The sequence below is a fragment of the Macaca fascicularis genome, chromosome 16 (genome assembly GCF_037993035.2).
Source record: "Macaca fascicularis isolate 582-1 chromosome 16, T2T-MFA8v1.1".
Lineage (NCBI taxonomy): Eukaryota > Metazoa > Chordata > Mammalia > Primates > Cercopithecidae > Macaca > Macaca fascicularis.
The window spans coordinates 34,363,616-34,383,362 of record NC_088390.1 but is presented as its reverse complement, the minus strand read 5'-3'; the positions used below and the strand labels follow the sequence as shown (position 1 = coordinate 34,383,362).

Sequence of the window (19,747 nt, the reverse complement as noted above, 5' to 3'; positions counted from 1 at the left end):
CTCGCTCCTGCCTCAACGCGCCGGCCCCGCCCTCCGCCGCCACACTTCCGGCGGGGCTGCGACCACAGAGGGGCGCGGGCGAGCGGGCGGCCGGCCGCTGGGGGTGGCGGGATAGGCTGGGCGCGGCCGGCGCTGCGGACCCGCTGCTGCTCTTCGGGTCTGTGCGGTCCCGAGGGCCCTCAGTGCCGCCGGCGCCATGGGCAACTGCCACACGGTGGGGCCCAACGAGGCGCTGGTGGTTTCAGGTGAGGGGGCGGCGAGGAAGGTGGGCGCTGTGGAGGGTGCTCCGGGTGGTTGCAGGGCTGGGGAGTGCACAGGGAAGAGCTGGGCCTGAGTCTACCGCGCGGCGCAGGGCTCTGGCCCCCGGGCCGCACCTGAGGCCCCTGACAAGAGAGATCCCCTTGTACTCACGCTTTCCTTGCTGCGCACCCTCGGGCGCTCCCCCTCCCGCTGCGTGTTTTCCTGTGTTTATTTGCTTCTCCTCCCCCTCCCCCTACTTAGGCGGGGCCTCCCCGCCGCTCCACCGTGTGGTGGGGGGTCCAGAACTGAAGCTGTGGGGTTCCAGGAAGGAGGGAACTAGTGGTTTGGGGAACGCGGAGGTTTGGCTGGATTCCAGAACCCGGGATTGGGGGCGGGTCGCGCAGCCCTGGAGGGCAGGTGCCTGTATGGGGAGGGGCCCTGAGATGGAGGTCCTTTCTCTGGGCACAGTCAGACTCGTTAATTCCAAACACGCTGGGGCTTGTTGGGGATTACTGGCACTGCCCGCCCAGGAGACGCGGGTGCGGCCTCTACAGGTTGGGAAACCCGGTTCTGGGCTGTGCAGCTCGGGATTGCAAAATGCTGCAAGTTCCATTATTTCTGTCTAGGTGGGGCATGGGGACTGCGGTACTGGGGAAAAGGAGCCGCTATTGAGATTTTATATTTGGGGTGCTTTAAGAAGCGGCTGATACCTTGCAAGCCACCAGGTTGTGCAGCTCTTGACTCTCAGGAGTTGCGGCGGGGGTGGGGGGTCCCGGTGCCTGACAGCTTGGAGACCTGGAGCTTGAGGAATTTCTCTTGTCTGTCTTCCCACTATCAGTGCTGATTTTTTTCAGCCTGCGTGCACATTTGGTAGAACTGGTTACTGAAGAGGTAGAAGGGGGTAGAAGCCCTGAGCCAGGCCTTATAGCTGCCAACCCTTGGAGAGGTGTGATAAATCCACTGGGAATTTTCATTCCAAAACATGGCTTCAAGTTCACTTTGGGTCTCAAAATCAGTCTCTCCACTGGGACATCCCCAGTGTGTGGGAGATAAGTACCCTTCCCCCCTGAAGACCAGAAATAGCCTTGGGGACAGAAGGGAGACTCCCAGAGAACGCTGAAGCCAGACTTGCTCCTCTATATGACCTGGACCTGTCTCCCAGTCCACACCCTTAGAGAAGGTTTTTAGAGACCAGAATCTGCACTGCACTTTGTTTTTCTTGTGGAATTTCCTTCAGGAAGCCCAGACTCTGGACTGAGAAGACAAAAGCTACAGTTCCATCCTTGTGGAAAGTCTTGGGACTGAGCGGCAAGAAGAGCCCCAGAGATGGGCTGCTCTGTGCCTTCCAGTTACTGAGAACCTGGTGTTCAGAACAGAAGTCAATGCACTGTTAGCTTCAAAGCCATTTTAGGGGTGGGAAGAGGAGGTCATGCTGAGAACTGAGAATGTGGAGTCAGGGAAGCAGAGAAGGTTGGGGGTGGCGGATAATGCCTGGCACAATGATACCTTGGGATTTGAGATGACCAAGCTGAGATCCAGCTCCCTCTTGCGTGTGGACTCCTGAGAGAGCAGAGCAACTGCTCCCACCCCTGCCCCCACCTGTCTACCTTGCGCCTTGGACCTGCATCTAAGACCAGAGGCATCTCACCCAGCCCAGTTTCAGAAGGAGGATGTTAATACATCTCATGGTCATCTTTTCCATCCTTTCTTATCTAACCTCCCTCCTTCAGTTTGTAACATAAAACTTTTTTCTCTCTACTTTTGAAAATTTTAAAGGGGAATCATTTTCATTTGGATGGGGTCAGGGTGGGGATAAGAGGGGAGAAAAGCATAATTTTATTTTCACTCACCCTAACTGAAATTTAGTGTTTCCTGTGATGATGAATGTTGGCAACAATTCATGATAGTATTAGCAGAAATTTTCCTACTACACTACAGTTATTGCTGGTACCTTGAAAATCTGTTGGTCGGGCGTAGTGGCTCATGCCTGTAATCCCAGCACTTTGGGAGGCTGAAACGGGAGGATCAGCTAAGGTCAGGAGTTTGAGACCATTCTGGCTAACATGGTGAAACCCTGTTTCTGTTAAAAATACAAAAAATTAGCCGGGCATGGTGGTGCGCGCTTGTAAGCGTCTCAAAAAAAAAAAAAGGAAATAATTTACATTTTGAAATTAAGCTAGTAATTAGATTTACCACTAGATCTTAATATTTAATGTATTAATAAAGAACGACATATTACTATATTGCACATTTGGTTTTAAATTTTGATAACTTTCAATATAATTTCTTATGTATTTATTTTATGAATTTATAAGTATTCTTGGCCAGACTAATTCCTGTAATTCCAGCAATTTGAGAGGCTGAGGCAGATGGATCACTTGAGGCCAAGAGTTTGAGACCAGCTTGGGCAACATGGCGAAACTCTGTCTGCACCAAAAAGAAAAATTAGCCAGGAGTGGTGGCACATACCTGTGGTCCCAGCTACTCCGGAGGCTGAGGTGGGAGGATCGCTTGAGCCCAGGAGGCAGAGGATGCATTGAGCCAAGATCACACCAGTGCACTCTAGCCTGGGCAGCGGAGTGAGCCCCTGTTTCAAAACATAAATAAATAATAAATATTCTTGAGGAGGGGTCCTTAGGCATTGCTGGATTGCTAAAGGGGTATGTGGCTCAAGAAAGGCTAAACTCCCTAGTACGATAGGGCCTTTTTTTTTTTTTTTTTTTTTTTTTTTTTTGAGACGGAGTCTCGCTCTGTCGCCCAAGCTGGAGTGCAGTGGCGCGATCCTGGCTCACTGCAAGCTCCGCCTCCTGGGCCCACGCCATTCTCCCGCCCCAGCCTCCCGAGTAGCTGGGACTACAGGCGCCCGCCACTGCGCCCGGCTCATTTTTTGTATTTTTAGTAGAGACGGGGTTTCACCGTGTTCTCCAGGATGGTCTCGATCTCCTGACCTCGTGATCCGCCCGCCTCGGCCTCCCAAAGTGCTGGGATTACAGGAGTGAGCCACCGCGCCCGGCCTGGACTTCTTGACTAGTGGGAAGAAGGTGGGCTGGACATGGTGGCTCACACCTGTAATCCCAGCACTTTAGGAGACCGAGGTGGGAGGATAACTTAAGGCCCAGAGTTTGAGACCAGCTTCTGCAACATAGCAAGACCCTGTCTCTACAAAAACAATTCTTTTTAATTAGACAGTCATGGCAGTGTATGGAAGGCTGAGGCTGGAGGATCGCTTGAGCCCGTGAGTTCAAGGCTGCAGTGAGCTATGATTACACCACCACTGCATTCAGCCTGGGTGACAGAGTACAATACTGTCTCAAAAAAAAAAAAAAGGTAGAGGAAGGCCAGGAAGGGCAGGGGATGCTCCTGAGAGGGCAGAGTGGTGGGGCTGTGTCCTGGAGAAGGGCTAAGAGAGTGGAACAGAGGTTATCATGGAGTATTTTGTGGTTCTTCAGCTTAATTGTAGAAAGGGAAGGCAAGTTGGATTAGAAAGAGTGAGGTAGCCGGGTGCGGTGGCTCAAGCCTGTAATCCCAGCACTTTGGGAGGCCAAGACGGGCGGATCACGAGGTCAGGAGATCGAGACCATCCTGGCTAACACGGTGAAACCCCGTCTCTACTAAAAATACAAAAAAATTAGCCGGGCGTGGTGGCGGGCGCCTGTAGTCCCAGCTTCTAGGGAGGCTGAGGCAGGAGAATGGCGTGAACCCGGGAGGTGGAGCTTGCAGTGAGCTGAGATCCGGCCACTGCACTCCAGCCTGGGTGACAGAGCCAGACTCCGTCTCAAAAAAAGAAAAAAAAAAAGAGTGAGGTACAGTCAGGAGAAACTTCCAGGTCTTGAGATGAGTAAGAGTTACAGAAGTCAAGAAAAAGGCACCTAACTGGCCTCTTGGGAGGGGTGCTCAGGCTGAGTGATCGGGAAACTGGCAGGAAGTTGCCTTCCAGGGGAGGATGCTGGTAGGGGCGGGCAATCTGGCAGTTTCAGCTTCCTGTTGTTGCAACCCTTGGGAACCTGGCCGTGTTGCCCTTAGCCAAGGCCCAGCTTGAGCTGTGGCAGCCTGCTCCCCAAGCCAAAGAATAAGTTAAAGGTAAAGGGTGGGCTTGGTGCGGTAGCTCATGCCTGTAATCCCAGCACTTTGGGAGCCTGAGGCAGGCAGACCACCTGAGGTCAGGTGTTTGAGACCAGCCTGGCCAACATGGTGAAACTCCATCTCTACTAAAAATTTAAAAATTAGGCAGACGTGTTAGTGGTTGCCTGTAATCCCAGCTACTTGGGAGGCTGAGGCAGGAGAATCTCTTGAACCTGGGAGGCGGAGGTTGCATTGAGCCAATATTGTGCCAATTCTTTCCAACCTGGGCAACAGAGCAAGACTCTGTCTCAAAAAAAAAAAAAAAAAAAAAAAAACGGAAAACAAAGAGTGGCCATCTACCCTGTCCATCCCCCACCCCACTCACTCCCTCATCCTACCGCCACCACTACCACCTTCCCACTGCACATTGAGAAGTCCCCTGGAGCTAGCCCAAGGCAACCATGCCCCAGCCCCCACCAGGCCAGAAGATGTAGAATAAGCTGTGATTTTTGGTCCCCTTCCAGTTTCACCTGATCCTGAGATGGTTTGGGTTTCAGATTGAGTGCTTGTCCTCAGAGGCCTCCCCACCCCACTTCCCAGGTCAGAGAAGCCCGGAATGGCTTACCTTGAACAGCAGCCCTGTAAGCAGGTAGTTCTACCCCAGAGAAACAGACAGACAGAGACCCAGGACCCCCTCTTACTGTTCCCTGCCCACACTGTAGGGCTGCTCTTTGATCCCTGGACCTCTGGCTCTGCTACTGGAACTTCATGCATGGCAGCAGACCCAGAAAACGGGGTTACCTGCCTGGTAGGCAGTATTAGATGCCAGCTCTCCAACCTTTCAAGCCCACTGGGAGGTCTTTATTTCTTTGCCTCCACCCACCCAAAATTTGTCCCGTTTCCCGTTCTCTCCATTGTGTCTGTTTCTATTATTGTCCTCACCATCCACCCAAACCCAGACTCTAGAGCTGCACTGTCCAATGTGAACAGGAGCCACAGGTGGCCATTTAAATTAATTAAATAAAAAATTCAGTTCCCCAGTCATGCCAGCCTCATTTGAAGTGCACAACAGTTGCATGTTGCTAGAGGCTGCTGTACTGCACAGCATAAACACAGAAGAAGATATAGAACATTCTTACCCTTGCAGAAAGTTGTCACAGATAAGACTGCTCTAGAAGTTGTCTGCCAGTATCAGCTACCATGCCTTGCCTGGATTACTGCAAGAGGCCAGTCTCCCTGATCCCAGTGTCTTCCTCCTTGTGCAAAGTGTTATGTGTTTCTCAAGGGTAACCTTGCTCCCTGTCACTCACTCATACAGCTTCTTGGCCTAACACACAAGACACTGTGTGATCTGCCGTCTGCCCCTCCTCTTGCCTTGTTCCCTGCTGTGAGTCCCCAGAGACACCCAGCTGCATGAAACTCCCCCAGACCCTTGACCTTGGGAGTCAGACAACCTTTTGAGGTTCTTTGACGATTTCATGAAAACCTAAATTTGTGAACGTGGAAATGATAATGCTCGGCCAGGCGCGGCAGCTCACGCCTGTAATCCCAGCACTTTGAGAGGCCAATGCCTGTGGATCGCTTGAGCCCGGGAATTGGAGAACAGCCTGGGCAACATGGTGAAACCTTGTCTGCACAAAAAATACAAAAATTAGCTGGGCATAGTGGCACACACCTGCGGTTCCAGCTACTCGAGAAGCTAAGGTGGGAGGATCAATTGAGCCTAAGAGGTCGAGGCTGCAGCGAGCCGTGATTGCACCACTGTACTCTGGCCTGGGCGACAGAATGAGACCCTGTCTCAGAAAAAAAAAAGAAATGATAACACTCTCTGGTTTTTCCCAGATCACTTATTTCCTTAGAATTTTGTTTCCTGTACATTTTTTTGCACTGCAAGTTAACTGCCTGTCCAGTTTTATGAAGGTTTCCTTGAACTTGCTGAGGAATTTTGACATTAACAAGAGAATTCACTACAAGAATCTTAGGAATTGATTTTTCTCATTTCTGTATAGGGAACATGTAGAACATGTCTAGATCATGGATCTGGGTTGTGGCTGAATTAGATATTCTGTATAGTTGACACACTGTTTCCAAGAACCACTTCCTGTTTTTTGTTTTTTGTTTTTTTTTTTTTTTGAGATGGAGAGTCGCTCTGTCACCCTGGCTGGAGTGCAGTGGCGCGATCTCAGCTCACTGCAAGCTCCGCCTCCCGGGTTCATGCCATTCTCCTGCCTCAGCCTCCTGAGTAGCTGGGACTACAGGCACCCGCCACCACACCCAGCTAATTTCTTTTGTATTTTTAGTAGAGACGGGGTTTCACCGTGTTAGCCAGGATGGTCTCGATCTCCTGACCTTTTGATCCGCCCACCTCAGCCTCTCAAAGTGCTGGTATTACAGGCGTGAGCCACTGCGCCCGGCCGAACCAGTTCCTTTTTAGGCCTTTTTGCTTTGTCTTCACTTCTCCCATTGGTACCACAAGTTAGCCTTTGTTTTGAGACCTTGCCTTCCCCACCCGTTCCCACGGGTGGGGAACAAAGTCATTCTGAATGTTCTGAAAGTAGAGAACCAGCCTCACTGAGATGTGTCTGCCAGGCAGAAGAGCAAACCCCCTCACCTTGGCTGGGAGACTCTTCCTCCCCTCCCAGCCCCCCAGTGTTGTCCCCGTCTGCGTTCCCTCTCTGTCTACACCCACCGTGATAACAGGTGAACTCCAGGGCATACTTGTTTATTGATTGAATTAATTAAAAATGGAAGCTGGACCAGGCGCGGTGGCTCACGCCTGTAATCCCAGCATTTTGGAAGGCCAAGGCAGGTGGATCACGAGGTCAACAGTTCGAGACCAGCCTGGCCAACGTGGTGAAATCCTGTCTCTACTAAGAATACAAAAATTAGACGGGTGTGGTGGCACATGCCTATAATCCCAGCTACTCGAGAGGCTGAGGCAGGAGAATTGCTTGAACCTGGGAGGCAGAGGTTGCAGTGAGCCGGGATCATGCCACTGCACTCCAACCTGGGCAACAGAGCAAAACTCCGTCTCCAGAAAAGAAAAAAAAAAAGCTGGCCTGGTGAGGTGGCTCACACCTGTAATGCCAGCACTTTGGGAGGCCAAGGCGGGCAGATTGCCTGAGGCCAAGAGTTTGAGACCAGCCTGGCCAACATGATGAAACTCTGTCTCTACTAAAAATACAAAAATTAGCCAGGTGTGGTGTAGGGGCACCTGTGATCCCAGCAACTCAGAAGACTGAGGCAGGAGAACCACTTGAACCCAGGAGGCAGAGGTTGCAGTGAGCTGAGATTGCGCCACTGCACTCTAGCCTGGGCAACAGAGTGACATTCTGTCTGAAAAAAAAAAATGGAGGCCAGGCGCAGTGGCTCACGCCTGTAATCCCAGCACTTTGGGAGGCCGAAGCGGGTGGATCATGAGGTCAGGAGATTGAGACCATCCTGCCTAACACAGTGAAACCCCGTCTCTACTAAAAATACAAAAAATTAGCCGGTCATGGTGGCGGGCGCCTGTAGTCCCAGCTGCTTGGGAGACTGAGGCAGGAGAGTGGCTTGAACCCGGGAGGCGGAGCTTACAGTGAGCTGAGATTGCGCCACTGCACTCCAGCATGGGCGACAGCGCGAGACTCCGTCTCAGAAAAAAAAAAAAAAGCTTTTCCAGATCACCTCTGCCCATTGTCCTGTTCTGTTCTTCTGTTCTCTGGAAGCACTTACATTCTGAACTATTCATTGGCTATCCTTCTCTTTATGTAAATTGCCTGTCTACCAAGCAAGATTTTAAGTCCCATAAGGGCAGGGAGAACTTCTCTCTCATTTATGTGTAACCTCAGCACTAGGCACCCAACAGTAGGCGTTGTCAAGTATCAGAGCAAGGCCGGGCGCGGTGGCTCAAGCCTGTAATCCCAGCACTTTGGGAGGCCAAGACGGGCGGATCACGAGGTCAGGAGATCGAGACCATCCTGGCTAACACGGTGAAACCCCGTCTGTACTAAAAAAAAAAAAAATAGAAAAAACTAGCCGGGCGAGGTGGCGGGCGCCTGTAGTCCCAGCTACTCGGGAGGCTGAGGCAGGAGAATGACGTGAACCCGGGAGGCGGAGCTTGCAGTGAGCTGAGATCCGGCCACTGCACTCCAGCTCGGGTGACAGAGCGAGACTCTGTCTCAAAAAAAAAAAAAAAAAAAAAGTATCAGAGCAGATAAAGGACAAAAGTAGCTCAGTGGGCTGGAGGGTAGACAGACCCAAGAACAGACTGACCTGTGGTGGTTTTTTTGCTCCCCAGGGGGCTGCTGTGGTTCCGACTATAAACAGTACGTGTTTGGCGGCTGGGCCTGGGCCTGGTGGTGTATCTCCGACACTCAGAGGTAAGCACCTGGGGGCTCTAGGACCTGTCATGGAGTGGGCCAGGGAGATAGGGGGCTTCCAGCATTGTTCTGCTTCACGCTGAGGGTCAGCTAGAGCATCCACCGTTTCCACATTCCATTCTGTTGGAGGGGTGGGGAGGGCGCCTCCTAAGAAGCATGTGAGAGGGGTTGCACAGGGGTGCGGGAGACACGCGTCAGGTAGGTCTGTCATGGGCACCCCCTCCTTAGTGGGTGTTCTTTTTTCCACTGGAGGTGGCATTACTTCTGTCCCAGAGAATTCAGGGTCATATCCCAGGCAGAATCTTGATTTCCTGATTACAACTCAAAGTTATTTAAGAAGTCTTTTATTACACACCCAGTTTGGAGTGGGCATATGAACGGAGGAAAGGCTGGAGAGACCCCATGCACACCCTTACCTATGCAGGCCCTGGGGACTGCAGTCAGGGACTGTGTGGCAGAGAATGACATATAGTCAAAAGTGGTTCTATGACAGTGGTGAGTTAGACTTAGACAGGGAGGGGGACCTAATGAATTAGTGCTGGGGCTGAGCAAGACAGGTCTGAACCTCCTAAATCAGTCTGGAAAGACTTACTAGAGGAAGTGAGATTTCAGCTCCCCAGAGGACCCACCATCCGGCTCTACCTGCCGCTGCCTGCAGAGCCTAGGGCAGGGCCAGACCTGGCCTCTCCTGGCACCCTCACTGCCCACCCAAGAGATGAGGCATGCCAGCTACCTTTTCACAATTGCCCCCTTCCTGATTATGGGAGATGGGGTGGTGGGGAGGAGAGGAGCAGACCCTTCCCAACCACGACCCAGGCAACAAGGGCAGCAGAGCTGTCATGTTGCAAGGGGGTCGGTCACCCCACAGGGGAAATCATGGAGATTCCAGTGGAAACTCCCTCTGCCCCAGCCCCCACCTGTCAGCAGCTCACGTCTGCACCAAGCTACTAGTGCTTGAGGCTCCTGGGAGTCTGAGGGCATCTGCTAGGGTCAGGGGGAATTGGGAAGCATGGCACAATGGATTAACTTCACTGGTTCCCAGTAACCGCTCAACTCTCCCACCTCTCCCTCACTTTACCTGGCCGGAGGTGAGCGATGCTGGGGGACTCTTCTGGTTTAAAGCTCAAAGTGTCAGAGTAATCAATAGTGGCCGCAGCCTCCACTCAAGAGGATCCTGGCTGCACCTGAGTGGGCCAGTGGCCTGTCAGAAGCCGTGGGGAGCCCTCTGCAGACATACCGCCACCCCGCACACTGTGCATTCCCAGCACAACAGAGTATCTTGTCCAGACACCTGTCCTGCATGGGCAGCCACTGCTAGGCCAATTCCCCTGCAGTCCGTTCTCTGGATTCTTGGTCCCCTGCTCTCCCTTCTTGCTCCAGGGGGCAGAGCCAGGACAGAAGGGCCGAGCCTTTCTGACAGCAAGTTTGGAAGTTAGAGGAGAAGGGCCTTGTATCTCTTCCCAGGACACTGACCTCACACCCAGGCTCCACATCCTCCCTCTGGTCTCACTTGCTGGGTAGTCTGAGCCAGTAGTCCTTCCCTCATCCCCTTTTCTTCGGGGGCAGCCTCTTCCCCAATCCCTAGCCTGCTTGGGGGACATCTCCACAGGCTGGGGCCTTTATTTCCCTATGCTGGCAGGAGCCTCTCGGGTCAGAGTAGAGGCTTCTAACTCAGCCTGGATACTTAGCCTCCCTCTCGAGGTCCTTTCCGCAACTGTCTATATGTCACGTGCCCTTGGGGTCAGCCATTCTTCTTCCAGGCTCAGTGACCCCTCCTGCTACACTTTGCTGCCACATCCTATACTATCCCGAGGCCCTGATGTGGGCAGCTCTCTCTTACCTGAGCAATTCTTCCACCTTTGGCATCTGAGCTGCAGCCTCCCTTCTTCCCTCCCCACTACCCTTCCTCCCTCCCTCTCTCTCCCCTGTTTCCCTCTCTCCTTCCCCAGAAGAGAGCTTGGTGGGTTCCCGTCTGAGCCGGGTCAAGAATCCTCTCAGGCCCAAGGCTGCTAGTGTTAGGGGCTCAAACGAAGGCAACCTTTTCACATCTGCATGGCCAGAGCCCCAGGGCTGGCACTGTGGGGATGGCCCCTCCCAGGGCTGAGATGGGGGCTGCACATTGACTGCTGCTGCTTATCACCCCTCCACCTGCTTCTGCCCCTTCACCCTCGGCCTCTGTCCTCTCTTCCTTCCTCTGATTTAGGGAAACCTTCCACACTGTCCACAGCCTGGACTCTGTCTAGACACCCACCCTGCACACACACTGCCTAGGGAGGCCCAGCCAGCATGGCCCAGGGAGCTTCGAGGCACCTTGTTTTCTTTGCCAATAATCTTCTCTCTGCCCCTGGAAAACTTTGGAAATTCCCAATTAAATGTCTCCCTTATCTCCCAGTTGTCCCTGAATATTCTGGCAGGAACACACTTTCTCCTCCCCCAGCCTTCCTTGACCCCCACATCAGAACATTTGGGCTTTTCTGGCCTCGCCTTGCCTTCTTAGTGATAGAAAGTGCAGACCTGGTGGATTCAGCATTTGCTAAAGCTCAGGAGTCCCCAGAATAGCCTCCTACTCCCGATTTCTGGAAACACAGGTTTACCTGTGTGAAGACAGGGGGCTAAGGCTCAGTCTCCCAGATTGCGACAGGATCCCTGGGAAAGTAAGGTGGCGGGCAACCCAGGTACGCTGTGCACAAGCCTCCTGACCTCAGGCCGCAGGCCCAGAGTGGCAGCAGGCATCTTCCCCAGCCCAGCAGGTCCTCACTAGAAGGGTTTGGGGCTAGAGAAGAGACCCAGAGGCCTTGGAGCAGCACGGGGGGTCTCTGCTGTCCTGCAGCCCTCAGCTGAGCTGGCAGTTGGGGGGTTGGATTACTGACAGCATGCCCCCCCACCGCCGTCCCCAGGCATCAGGCATCGGTGCTTGTCTGGTAACTACTGTGTGTGTTTGCTGTGTCCCCTCCTCCCCTTCCTGTCCCTACCTCTCCCCATCCCCTGGCTGCTCCTCAGACTGTCTCTGGAGGTTATGACCATCCTGTGTCGCTGTGAGAATATTGAGACGTCGGAGGGGGTTCCACTATTCGTAACAGGGGTTGCACAGGTAATAACCCACCTGCTTCCTCCTCCATGTCTAACCTTCTCTCTTCCTGCCCTGCGGGGCCTGGCAGACAGGAGCCAGTGGACTCCCCTCCTGAGACCGTGCCTTCCTCCCTCTCCTCTTTTCTCTCCTCCAACTGCTCTGGGTGCCAGTATGGATCCCTGTAGATCCCCAGGTCCCTTGCCCTTGCCTATTGGACTGCAAGTGGGAAAACAGCAAGGGATTCTGGAAGCTTTGCCAAGTCTGCCAGTGAGTGTCCCTGGATGCCAGGCCTTCATTACCATGCAGCCATAGCTGGTGAAATCTATTCTTGGGCTTAAGTGTTAAGTAGCTCCAAATGCTTACTCTGTCATGTGTGGGTTCCCCTCTTCATTGCTTCATTCACCAGCTCTCTACTGAGCACCTTCTCAATTCGAGGCATGTGGACTGCAGGAGTGAACAACAAAAAGCCCCCGCCCCCTCAGAGCTTGTGTGCCAGCAGGTTCCCAGGCTGGAAGAGGCCTGAACTGCATCTTTCTCACCCCTTCCCTCTGCATTAAATTGCCCTTCAGCCTCCACTTAGGCAAAAACACTATACCACCACTCCCTTCTTCACCCATCCTGCCGTCTCTAATGGGGAAGGGGACCATCCCCATCTCCTTAGCCCTTGTAGCCATGGGAAGTGCAGAGGCCTGAGAGGCTTGGAGTACCTTGTGTGGAAGGGGTAGGGTCCAGGCCTCCCTCAACACCCCATTTGATGCAGTCCTGTCCCGCTCCACACCCACACCTGCACTTGAAACACCTGCACATGCCCAGATCCCTTTTAAGGCGGGTGACTGTGGACCCTGGAGGAATCAGATTGCCTGGCCAGAACAACTCTTTCCAGGGTTAACACTCCTTGGCCAAGAAGCTCTAGTGTGACCTCAGTGTGCATTCCCCATGTGACCCACCTGGGCCTAATACCAGATGTGGGTTTCAAGTCAAAAGGCTGCAGCCACCCGGTAGGGCTTCTCTGGCAAGGGGCAGGTACAGAATCACTTCCATCTTAGCCCAGCAGTGCGCATACTCCAGGATGCCAGGCAATCAGACAGAACTTTCCGGGCAGCTTCCTGGGGCACCCTGGAGTGCTGGGTAGATCAAGGAATGGGCCAGGGCCCCTGCGGGAGGCTCAGATGACATCCACGATGGCCTACGCAGCAGAGCTGGGAGGACCAGCACTGACTTGCTATCCTAGAACATACACACAGCTACACCTGAATTCTCCCCCAGCCACCAGCCCCCAACCACCTACAGCCACTTCTTTCTACTTCGTTTTCCTCACAACCAGCCAGGCTGGCTTGAGCAGAGAGTATGTGCACATACACAGCTCACTTCCACTCCTTCCCCTGGGGCCATCTGCACCCACCTGCCCTCCTGCCCACCTCCTTCTCAGACACTCCCATCTCAGCCCCATTGAGAGTCCTTCCTCCACCTTCCTCACCAGGACGCAGCCGGAGCAGTGAGGTACTGGACTCTTTCCCAACACCACCAGGCCCTGCGCCCCCAGACCCATGCCCCTGTTTTGCGTTTCTTGGCAGGATTTCCCTAGAGATTATGACGTTGCAGCCCCGCTGCGAGGACGTAGAGACGGCCGAGGGGGTAGCTTTAACTGTGACGGGTGTCGCCCAGGTATAGTAACTCAGCAGCCCTGCGCATGTCCGTTGAGCTGCCTGGTCCTGTACTCGGGTTCGGGGGGAGGAGGAGAGGACGGCAGCCAGGGGCAGTCTCTCTCCAGCGCCCCAGCCCCCGCAAGTCCCGCAAGAGAGGGCCAGTCGGGTCGTCGCCACTGGAACATGCTCACCGGGCCCTTTTGGCCACCCAGCAGGACTAACAGACACCCCTTCTCTCCTCAGCGGGCCCACGAGGGACAGAACCAGTGCTGAGGGCTCCTGGCTCACTAACCCCACCCCCATTCTTTGCAGGTGTTGGAAATGTCAAGCCCCAGAATCCAGGCCTTCCTTGTTCCCTGGGTATGGGGTGGGAGGGGTGGGGCCCAGAGGGAGAGGCATGTGAGGCAGAGGAGCTCTGGACTCTGGGAGTCAGAAGCTGTGTCATATTCCCAGCTGGGGGCCTAGGTGAGGGCTTCCAGCCCCGATCCACCTCTTGGCATCACAGGGCAGCGAGGTTCAGCCATGCTGTAGGCCTCGGCGAGGGGTTGGCTGAGTACCTCAAGAAAGAGAGGCATCCTTGGTTGCATCCGCCAACCCTCTCATGCCCTGTCCAGGCGCTTTCCTTCTCTGTCTGTGTCCCTATTGCTCATTCTGCTTGTCATACTCTCTGCCCCTCAGCCTCAGGGTCTCCCACGTGTGGGAAGCCTGCAAGGGAGGAATTGGCTGGTGAGGGGACAGTAGGCTGAAGGGGTGGGGAGACAAGTCCCGAATGCCCATGAGAGGCCGTGGCAGGGCCTGGGGCTGCCAGTGCAGGTGAAGTTTCACAGTGTGAGAAGCCCTTGTGCTGCTATCTCCCCACTAGAGGCCTCAGACAGATTCCAGCCCCCTAGGGCCTCCAGGTCTGAAAAAAGGAAGGGAGGAGGCACAGCCATCATCCTGCCTACCTCTGGGTCTGGGGCCTCCGTCTTCCTCACTCCAGCCTGGCTGAAGTGCCTCTGTCATCACTGGCAGGTGAAGATTATGACAGAGAAGGAGCTCCTGGCTGTGGCTTGTGAGCAGTTTCTGGGTAAGAACGTGCAGGACATCAAAAACGTCGTCCTACAGACCCTGGAGGGACATCTGCGCTCCATCCTCGGTGAGGCCCTGTCCTGCCTTTGAGGAGCCTCACGGGGCCCCTAAGCCAAGGCAGGAAGGGGTGCAGGGCTGGGCAGGGGACCTGTTTCACTGGTGTTTCAAGCTAAAACGTTCTTCCTCAAATATTTAATTTCAAAACCTCAGGTGACTTGAGTGAAGGAGAGGGCACTGGGGTGGGATGGGGGCTGTCAGTCTGCTCAGGAACCTAGTGCTGCTTGGGACACTTTTCCTTGTCCAGCCTGGACTGTGCAGCAGGAGGCTCGGTGTTAAGTGCTGTTGAGAAGATACCCCAGGAGACCCAGTTCAGACTGCAGCACCCTGCATGCACCCCGACCTCTACATGCATGCCTCCTCCCTTCCCCAGCTGGCTGGGTCCCTGGGGAGCCAGCCCCTGATCTCTCTGCCCCCAGGTACCCTGACAGTGGAGCAGATTTATCAGGACCGGGACCAGTTTGCCAAGCTGGTGCGGGAGGTGGCAGCCCCTGACGTTGGCCGCATGGGCATTGAGATCCTCAGCTTCACCATCAAGGTACGATGTGATGGGAAGCTGTATCTCCTGGTGTCCCTCTGGCAGATGGTGGCTTCGCTAGAGGGGCATCTTTGTGCCTCTGGCTGCTCCTTTGAGCCTCTGTTACCCCATTCCCTCCCCAGGACGTGTATGACAAAGTGGACTATCTGAGCTCCCTGGGCAAGACGCAGACTGCCGTGGTGCAGAGAGATGCTGACATTGGCGTGGCAGAGGCTGAACGGGACGCAGGCATCCGGGTACGTGGGTTCAAGGACAGGAAGCTCAGGGGTGATGGGACCATGATGACTCGGGACCTCTACTCACTCACCTGCCCGTTTTGCCCCCAGGAAGCTGAGTGTAAGAAGGAGATGCTGGATGTAAAGTTCATGGCAGACACCAAGATTGCTGACTCTAAGCGAGCCTTCGAGCTGCAAAAGTCAGCCTTCAGTGAGGAGGTTAACATCAAGGTGAGCAGCCTGAGGGCATCCTGGGTTGGGCCTCAGGGATCAGGACTTGGTGACTAGACTCTAATATGCCAACCACCCTCTTGCTACAGACAGCTGAGGCCCAGTTGGCCTATGAGCTGCAGGGGGCCCGTGAGCAGCAGAAGATCCGGCAGGAAGAGATTGAGATTGAGGTTGTGCAGCGCAAGAAACAGATTGCTGTGGAGGCACAGGAGATCCTGCGTACGGACAAGGAGCTCATCGCTACAGTGCGTCGGCCCGCCGAGGCCGAGGCCCACCGTATCCAGCAGATTGCCGAGGGTGAAAAGTGAGAGCCGCCCAGGTGCCAGGGTCAGGGCTTAGTCAGCCTCCTCTGCCTTCAGTGCACTCCTGTACTCTCCTGACCACAGCTTGGAAGCCACTTCTCCTCCACTGTGTCTTCTTACTCACTGTGAAGTGAGGATAACCCCATGTACCCTGTGGGACTGCTGTTAGGAAGACTAAATAGATAAAGGAGGCTCCAGTGCCTGTAGTGCTTGGGCATAGACAGCATCCTGGTTTGTCCCCTCCCACTTAGAGCTGGGAGCTGGTGGCCTTTCCCTGGCCAGAGCTAGAAGGTGAGGCCACCCCCCTCCGTTCAAATGTTTCCCACCCCTGACAGCCCCCAAGGCAGAGTATTTGAAGGATTGCTGGCCCCCAGGCAAGGCTTGAGGGGACCCTGGTACATCCCACTGATCCTGCCTGGCCTGGGCTCCCCCAGGGTGAAGCAGGTCCTCTTGGCACAGGCAGAGGCTGAGAAGATCCGCAAAATCGGGGAGGCGGAAGCAGCAGTCATCGAGGCAATGGGCAAGGCGGAGGCTGAGCGGATGAAGCTCAAGGCGGAAGCCTACCAGAAATACGGGGATGCAGCCAAGATGGCCTTGGTGCTGGAGGCCCTGCCCCAGGTGAGGCTTCCACCTAAGTGGGTCCCAGGGTCCAAGTGTCCTTGCTTGACTAGCTGGGCAAGTGCCAGAACTTCTCTGGGCCTTGCGAGTAACACAGGGACAGGTGGCTAGAAGGGTTAAATGAGGAGCATCTTCAGCAGCGGGCAGGAACCCTACAACAGACCTAAGCCATCCCTGGCCTACAGGGCCTCTCTTACCATGGCTCACTAAGGGCCGCCCAGGCTGCTTTGGGGTTGGAGTGAGTTGAGGAAGGGAGGGAAAGATGCTGAACCAGGCTGGGAACGGAGTCGGCGCCAACCAGGCTCTCCTCCCACTCTTACCTCCTAGATCGCTGCCAAAATCGCTGCCCCACTTACCAAAGTCGATGAGATTGTGGTCCTCAGTGGAGACAACAGCAAGGTCACATCAGAAGTGAACCGACTACTGGCCGAGCTGCCTGCCTCTGTGCATGCCCTCACGGGCGTGGACCTGTCTAAGGTGTGTGCCTGCCTAGCTGCGGTGGGGTTGCCTGGGCAGCCTATTGGACTGGCCAGGCAGAGTGGTCCTGGGTCCTGGAGCCAAGGCCTCATGGCATGTCCCATCCTTGCAGATACCCCTGATCAAGAAGGCCACCGGTGTGCAGGTGTGAGGCTCCTGCAGGCCCACTCTCTTCAGCAGCCACCCAGCCCTCCCTCCAGCACCCGTTTTAATCCCACAGAACAACGGGAATGTTACTGACTCTGGTGCCTTATCTTGAAGGGACCAGAAGTGCTGCGTGTTCAGGCCATCTCTGGCTGTCTTCCTGTCCCTCCTGTCTCTGTCCACCTCCTCCTCTTCCTCTCTTTTACCCCACTTTCACTGCCACTTTCATCAGGTTTGTGTCTCATCTCCCTGTGTGTCTTTTCCTTTATCTCTTTTTCTTTCCCCCTATGCACATCATGTAGTTTAAGCTGAAGATGTTTATTACAATCACTCTCTGTCTGTGGGGGGTGGCCCTGCTGCTCCTCAGAATCCTGGTGCCTTGAAGTTCTCTGTGCATCTGCCCATCCTCCCTATGGCTGTGGCCAGAGCTCAGCATGGGCAGGGGTTCTATGTAGGACGGTCACTGTCCTCTCTCCCGGACTGGTCTTCCCAGCCCTAAATCCTGCCCCAGGAAGCCCACAGCCTCACCTGCTGCTGCCCCTCTAGGTCTGGGCAGCCATGACCTGCAGGGCCTAGCACCACTGTCTTTCCCCTCATCTGCCCAAGACCCCGGCTGGCGCTCATACCCTGTCCTTTCTCCCTGACCCCACGGGCACAGAGGCAAGGCCTCCTGTCTGCAGCAGCTTCCTCAGTTTCCTACTGCCTTAGGAGGCCCCTGCTTGTGCTCAGGGAAGGCCTCTTCATGGGCATGTGTCTGCTGGGGCGGTGGGGCTTGGTGCCAACTCTGCTAAGTTTTCTGAGATAAGGGTCTAGCCCTGTTGGGGACAGAAAAGTGTGTAGACCTTCTTCCTGCTAGGGCTGCACTGTCCTGGGTGTTGGGCCCTTCTGGTGGACAAGGCTGTGCCAACCCTGTACAGAATAGAGTGCTGTAACCTGACCAGACCCCAGAGCCCTTGTGCCATCTTTCTTCCTGGCCAGAGTGATGGGGTTCCAGCCATGGGGAAGCAACCCAATACTCTGTCTCGTTGCTCCAATGGAGGCAGAAGAGCCCAGGACCCAAGCGTCTTGGCAGGGGTGCTGTGAATGTCCAGTGGTCCCAGCACCCCACCCTGGCCCTGCCCCAGCCTGTGTAGCTCTTCCTGCATGTGGATGCTGCATGTCTGGTCTGGGGCTTGGATGTTGCACTGCCCCACTGCCTGTCCCTTCTGGTAAAATAAAGATCTCTTAATGCCCACCCCTGCATTGTGTCTTCTGTGAGGAGAGAACCAAGAACCAACCACGTCCCCTATCCCTCTTCAGCTTCAAGGCAGCTTTTAGCCTGTTCTTCCCCACCCTAGCCACTGGAGGGCAACAGCACACAGCACACTGGCCTTGCGCCACCGCCCCCGCCTTGTGCCTTGGACATGCCTGATTGGCTAAGATGCTGAGGTCAAACCCCAGCCCTGGAACATCTGGCTCCATCACAGGCAGAAGGTGGAGGGGGCTGGCAGGGCGCAGTTGCACATGCCTGTAGTGCCAGCTACTCAGGAGGCTGAGGTGAGAGAATTGCTTGAGCCCAGGAGTTTGAGTCCAGCCTGGACAACATAGCAAGACTCCATCTCTTAAAAAAAAACAACAAAAAAAGAAAAGGTGGAGGAACCTGCCAGTTCACTGCACCTCTGTACCAGTATACTGAGCCCTACTCAGTAATGGAGCCCATCTCTCAGGCTTAAGAGCTTAGACTCTGAAGTAAGGCAACTTAGGTTCAAATTTTAGCTTTGTTATTTATTATCTGTGTAATCTTAGGTGAGTAACTTCATCTTTCTGGGCCTCGATATCCTTTTTTTTTTTTTTTTTTTTTTTGAGACGGAGTCTCGCTGTCGCCCAGGCTGGAGTGCAGAGGCGCGATCTCAGCTCACTGCAAGCTCCACCTCCTGCGTTCACACCATTCTCCTGCCTCAGACTCCTGCGTAGCTGGGACTACAAGCGCCTGTCACCACGCCCAGCTAATTTTTTTGTATTTTTTAGTAGAGAAGGGGTTTCACCATGTTAGCCAAGATGGTCTCGATCTCCTGACCTCGTGATCCACCTGCCTCAGCCTCCCAAAGTGCTGGGATTACAGGCATGAGCCACTGCGCCCAGCCAACATTCTTATTCATTTAATGAATTTATCAAATGCTTGCCATGTACTAAGCATTGTCTCAGATGCCAGAGTGATGAGTCAACAAAATAAATGCATAGCCATTCAAGCTTACATTCAGATAGAAACAAGAAAAATTAAACATACAGTATGTTAGATAATGGTAAGTCATAAGGAAAAGAAGGAAATAAGAAGTGTGAGAGGCCGCTGAAATTTTAGGGGATCCAAAAAAGGCCTCATTAAGAACGTAGCCCTGAAGAAAGTAAAGGAATGAGCCATGTGGATATCTGAAGGAGGAGCTTTCCATCCAAAGGCCTGAGGCGGGAGAGTGTCTGGCATGATGAAAGAATAGCAAGGTCAGGATGTTTGGAGCAAGGGAGTAAGTCAGGGTATCAGAAGATGAGTCAGGATCTCATTTTTCCAGATCATGTAGAACCTTAATGAGGCATATTTTGGCCTTTATTCTGAGGTGGGAAACCACTGAAAGGCTTTGAAAAAGGAGTGATACCATTTGATACACCTTAAAAGGTAATTCTAGGCACCAAGACAATTCAAGGGAGAAAGGAACAGATGGTGCTAGAACAACTGGGTCTGTATTG

At 54.1% G+C, this 19,747-nt stretch overlaps 1 protein-coding gene across 4 annotated transcripts; it reads left to right on the top strand.

Moving 5' to 3' along the window:
- Positions 1 to 41: 41 nt before the first annotated feature.
- Positions 42 to 18,263, top strand: FLOT2 (flotillin 2). 4 transcript variants are annotated; one of them, XM_074018897.1, is made up of 12 exons: positions 42 to 245; positions 8,582 to 8,663; positions 11,664 to 11,754; positions 13,308 to 13,398; positions 14,391 to 14,514; positions 14,924 to 15,042; positions 15,165 to 15,278; positions 15,369 to 15,488; positions 15,578 to 15,792; positions 16,225 to 16,408; positions 16,736 to 16,885; positions 16,998 to 18,263. In XM_074018897.1, exons 4-12 carry the CDS (start codon positions 13,324 to 13,326, stop codon positions 17,034 to 17,036), a joined length of 1,140 nt encoding a protein of 379 aa, XP_073874998.1. In that variant the 5' UTR covers positions 42 to 245; positions 8,582 to 8,663; positions 11,664 to 11,754; positions 13,308 to 13,323; the 3' UTR covers positions 17,037 to 18,263. The 4 variants fall into 4 exon arrangements, with proteins under 4 accessions (XP_073874998.1, XP_005583328.1, XP_015293560.1 ...); XM_005583271.4 differs by lacking the exon at positions 11,664 to 11,754; XM_015438074.3 differs by lacking the exon at positions 13,308 to 13,398.
- The last annotated feature ends 1,484 nt before the right edge of the window (positions 18,264 to 19,747 follow it).